At 38.4% G+C, this 5,363-nt stretch overlaps 1 protein-coding gene across 1 annotated transcript; it reads right to left on the bottom strand.

Moving 5' to 3' along the window:
* Positions 1 to 2,882: 2,882 nt before the first annotated feature.
* LOC115690509 (protein RGF1 INDUCIBLE TRANSCRIPTION FACTOR 1-like) lies at positions 2,883 to 5,363 on the bottom strand. Its single transcript, XM_030616864.2, has 5 exons — positions 4,954 to 5,363; positions 4,642 to 4,830; positions 4,475 to 4,549; positions 3,965 to 4,105; positions 2,883 to 3,599 (listed from the first exon to the last, which is right to left on the bottom strand). Exons 1-5 carry the CDS (start codon positions 4,954 to 4,956, stop codon positions 3,264 to 3,266), a joined length of 744 nt encoding a protein of 247 aa, XP_030472724.2. The 5' UTR covers positions 4,957 to 5,363; the 3' UTR covers positions 2,883 to 3,263.

Here is a 5,363-nt window from a genome sequence, read left to right as displayed (position 1 = left end):
AAAACATAGTAAATGGACTTTAAAAATTCTCAAATTTGGATATGTTATAAAAAATACCTTAACAGACATTTTCCATGATGAACACGAAATCTGAATCTTTCTTTAAACACAAATTTTAATAGCTCAAAGACAGATTAAAAACAGTTCGCTTGAACAGAATCGTTGCTTCTCAAAGTAAGCTCTTTTCAGAATCCAAATTATCTCGAAAAATTCCCAAATTTATATATGTTCTATAGAAAGAAGTTCTCAACAACTTTTGTGAAGGAAGTTTGTTCAAATTCGGCCTAGAAAAGTTTGTAAAAAATCGAGAAAGTGTGAACATCACAGAAATACCCATTCTGGGCAATTTTACACGGTCAGAAATTAGGATATCGTACTACTCATATCAAGTCCAAAAATTCTGAAATTAAAGTATGTAAAACCTCAATATGTCTGGAGAAACTTTGAAGAAGGAAGTGTTTGGAAATTCGGATCACAAAAGTTTCCACAAAAATAACAAAACGAAAGGGTACAGAGGATCCGAATCTGGATTTTCCAGAACAAGAGTAAAATTGGCTCCGATTGGAAAACCACCAAACTCAAACCATAGCCATTTCCCATAGACTGAAATTGAGGATGTTACAGTTATCGTGTATATCTAGAACATGATATAGTTGGACACTTCATATATTTCTCTCTACTTCATAAGTACATAATCAATTCTATTGCATGTATGAAAATAATAACATAATTAAATATCTGTATGCACATTGAGATTTCAAAATATTTTCTTTTAATTTTCACTTTCTTGGCGAAGCTCTTAAAATTTTGTTTGAAAAAGAAAAAATTCATTCCGTTAAATTTAGTGTATTTAATATCTAGAAGTCTATTTTGCTACAATGTATGTAGATTCTTGGGTTTTGTGTAATTACATTTGAAAACCAAAATGTATGCAATTAAGCACTCTTATTAAGTGCCTCGAGGATTACCCGTTGACAATACGCTAATGCGTATGTTGAGGGAGAGTATTAGTGAGTGTTTAGAACTTGAATGAATATGCTTACTCTTTTTAATCACTTCAGTTAGTAAGGGAGTTTACTAAAAAATGCCTTAGACCACTTGTTAATTAACCAAATAAAAATTATTATAATTTTCAATGCACTAATTGTCTTCATGGTATCGTGCAATTAACATTTCACTGCTCAAATATTTTCTCATCGAGCATATCTAACAAGTGCCCCAAGAGTACTCCTTAACAAAACACACTATTAAAAAAGGAGCTATCATACCTTACATAGTTTGAACACATTAACACAAGAAAGACAATGCTATGAAAACCGTAAAAATTTCATTAACTGTTGCTCAATAACTACAACAAGCACGACGGAGTCACACGTTAATAAGATCTTCAAGGAGATTAGTTTCCTTATCTATGATTTTTTTCTTTTTTGCTATTGTCCTTGTCTATGATTGGAATTCTCTACTGTATTACCGACTAAGTAGTGGGTCTTGCTCTCTCTTCAAATGGAGAGAAATTGGGAAGAGGAGGCAAATAACAAACGAACAAAAAGAAATAAAAGAGAACCGTTGCTGTTGCCCCCCCTCTCTAGTTTAGTTTGTCAACAACAATCTCTGTCCTTGGGAACTAGAAAAGAAAAGCAAAGACAAACGAAGAGCCCTGGCGTGTCCGTGTGTGTGTGGTTTGGCTGGTGTTGGGGCTTGCGAAATCCCAGGATTTCCATCAAGATTTGTGGGACACAACGTTGTCATCTTCCTCGCTGTTTCTCCCTCCTAGGGTTCCTGTTCACTCACTCCTACCACTAGTCAACGAACCTGTACAGCACTTAACTCGCCCCAACCCTCCGCCTTCCCCTTTTCCCAATCTCATCCCTTCCCATGAAAATCCCAAGAAAAACGAGGCTGAACTGTTTCTTGCTCTTTTGAATTGCATCGCATGGGTTAGCAATCTTTCCCTTTCATGTGATCTTTGGGTACAATATCATACATTCTTTGACAAGACCTGAAAAGTTTGGTGAATTGGTAATAAATAAAAACATTCCTAAAAGGATTTTGTTTAGGTACGTGTTGGCTTGATAGAACCACAACTCTTCTATTAGAGACACCGCCCGAGATTAACCCTTATGAAGGGCCATTACATATGAGATTTATTTTAGATGAGAAATAAATGCATGCATAAGGGAGTATTTTTCTTGGACCCATATTTTTACTTTTGTTTCAAAGTTGGAAGAGTTGGAATGGAAATAAACTTCTTCCATTCTTTTTTTGATTATTAGCCCTCACTTTTTCTCAAATCTAGATAAACTAATTTATCAATAAGATTTCGTTTATTTCACAAAAATGAATAATTTAAAAATAATTTTTTAAAAATGATCTCTTATATTACTTAAAATAAATTAATCAATGAAAAATATTTTCATACCCCCAACAACAACAATTTATGTATAAATATTTTCATAAATTTTAAAAATAATTTTTATTTATTCATATTTATAAGTGATACAAGCATCATTCATTTTCCTGTCGCACAATTTCTCTAAGTCCTCTCTATCAACCAGAAACGTACTAAAATTTCAAATTACAAAGCAAAAGAAAGTGTAGATTAAATTTACTTTTCATTTATTTTTCCAACATTCCCATTAATTGAAAGATAAATTCATGTCCTAATTTCTAGTTGACATCTGATTCTCTCTTCAACATATTCCTGTACAATTCAATCACAATAATCCCAAAAGCCATTCAACCTACCAGTACCATGGCTAGCAGAAATCCTTCGAAGCTGATAATGAGATCAGGACTCTGACAAACATGCTGAAGAAATTCGTGAGGCAAGGAAAATCCTAAGAAAATTAATATTTTACAGCATTGCAAATTCATCAAGCGGAACAAAAGAGAAACAAGATTCCTTAAGAATAGTCAGATAAGCACAATGAGGAGTATCACTAAGTAGTCAGATATACATATCTTCTAATTAACCCTGAAATGGGATAAAAAAAGGCAATGACCAAGTTCTGTCACTAAACTATCACTTGCTGTAACCTCTCTACATGAAATTAAAAAGAAAATAGAAAAGAAAAAGCCATTGAAGAACTTATACAAGTTAGACAGAAATCACCTCCTAGACCAGAAAGAGAGAGCACTCTCTCAACAAAATTGGGAGATGTTCTGCCACTAATTCCCTGAAAATTTCCATTCCTTTTCACCTAAGAAGTAATGAAGGTCAATCTGCCAAATATGTCATCCCTTCGACCATAACCCCAATGTTTTCAATATAGAGGAGCCCTATGAGGAGTCTTCTTCCTCCGGTTCATCAGGCTCGCCGAAGCCGGTTCGACCGGCCTGCACGGGCTGTTGCAAACCAGCACGCTGGTCCGCTTCTTCCTCACGACGAAGTCGGTGGCGCCGGTGCAGGCGAGGGCCCTGCACCCGACCCCGCCAGACCCTCCGGATCCGCTGGAGTTGGTCCGGTTCGAGCCGGCCGGCTCGAGGACCGAGTCGGGGGTCATGAGGCCGTCGTCCAGGCCCGGTTCAGGCAAGGGCAAGAAGTTGCACTCCAGGAGATACTTGGAGAGCCCACCTTCTGTCCTAATGAGGTAGTCAATCTGCACGCCAAAAAAAAGAAAGAAGTTAACTAGAGAGAGACCAGAGAACAAAAAAAGGAGGATAATTAGATTCTTCACAAAACCCAGATGAATTTACTCAACTTAGGTCGCCAAAATTCCAATAATTTGGAGAGTTATAGGGAAACCTGAGAACCCGATTGAATTGAAGTGCTAATGCAAACAAGAAAAATGATAAAGAGTAAAAAGAGAGACTAGAAACCCTAGAGAAGAGCAAGGAACCAAGAAGTCGCTATTGGGGTAATTAATAAACAGAAGCAGAGCTTTAATGGAGATTTCATCAGCTTCATTAACTCCATAGTTATCACTATCAGCTTTTATTTTTAGTTATTTTTTTTTTGAAGTACCTTGCAATAAAGAGAACAGAAGAGAAAAGGGTCTTGGAGGCTCCTTTCGCAAGTGCTGCAGGTGTTACCGGAGCCTCTGCACTGCTTCGCCTGTGGCCTCTGGTTCAAAAATACCACTTTTGCACTGTTTGTTATGTATGCCTGCAAAATCAAGAAACCCCAAAAAAATAAAGTAGAAAAGAAACCTTAAAGGACTCCCTGAAAATGAAACATGGTGTTCTTTTTTATAAAAAGAAAACACACAGACCCATGTCCTTGTGCTTCCCTTGTCAGTATAATTTAATCTAACTATCCATTTGAAATAGAAGAGGCCATCTCTGATGTCCCGTGAGACCAAGAAACAATTTACTCTTATAGAGTACTAAGAATCCAACAGGAGAGATTATACACTCCAGCGAGCCATGAAACATCGCCAGGACAGAATAGAGGCAAAGCCCACAATTCAGAGAGAGAGGGTGGGGTGGTGAAAGATCAAAGAATTCGAATTATTCTTGCTCTCTTTGCACTCACTTGGACATAAGCACAGTCGATCAGCTTCGCAGCATCGTCCAGCCGTATGACATCGTGGTACACGTACCTCCTTATCTGAGAATCAATCAAACCGTTTCACACCTTCTCTAATCAGACCCAGAAACGAGAGTGAGAGAGAGAGAGAGAGAGAGAGAGAGAGGACCAACCTGCAAGAGGCGGTGGGAGCGATGGAAAGAGAAGCAGTGAGGGCACAAGCTGGTGCTGCAGTCCAAGCAGAAGATGTTCTTCTCGTTCTTGCGGACCTCCTCGTGAATTATGCAGGCGTTGAAGAACTTCTCCGTCAGCAGCGCCTGCAGCCACCTCGGAAGCTGCTGCTGGTGCGCTTGACCCACAAACTGTTCGAAGAACAAAAAGAAAACACAACAAAACAAGCAGGCATAAGAAAAAAAATCAAGAATTCGAGCGTTGCCCGATAGAGAGAGCTCGCAGAAATTCAAGAAATTCAACCGGGGGCTCACCATCTTCGGCTCTCGCTCGAAAGGTAAGAAGGATTGCGAGAATTATGATCGTTAGAGCGAGGACAGAGTTGAGCGAGACAGAGGGGATGTTAATGGAAGAGATGATGTTAGAGAGAGAGAGAGAGAGAGGGAGATAATATTCACAGGGAGGAGTGCAAGAAAGGAGAACGGCGCCTGCGACAGATAGTAGTACTACTGTTACCAATGAAACGCAGAGGAGAGAGAGAGAGAGAGAGAGAGGTGGTGTCACGTATTGGTAGGATTATCACTATTTTATAGGAGGAGGAGGAGGAGCAAGGGAGGGGGGAAGGGGCTATTCTGAATTTATAGCAAGTGCTCAAAGCTCTACGCCCCATATCAATTAGATTACATTACATTACATCTTAACTCAAACAAATAGTATTATATAT

This window comes from Syzygium oleosum, unplaced genomic scaffold, assembly GCF_021117445.2.
Source record: "Syzygium oleosum isolate NSW1041296 unplaced genomic scaffold, Sole_v2.1 Sole_v2.14, whole genome shotgun sequence".
NCBI lineage: Eukaryota > Viridiplantae > Streptophyta > Magnoliopsida > Myrtales > Myrtaceae > Syzygium > Syzygium oleosum.
This window is presented reverse-complemented; position numbering and strand designations above follow the sequence as displayed.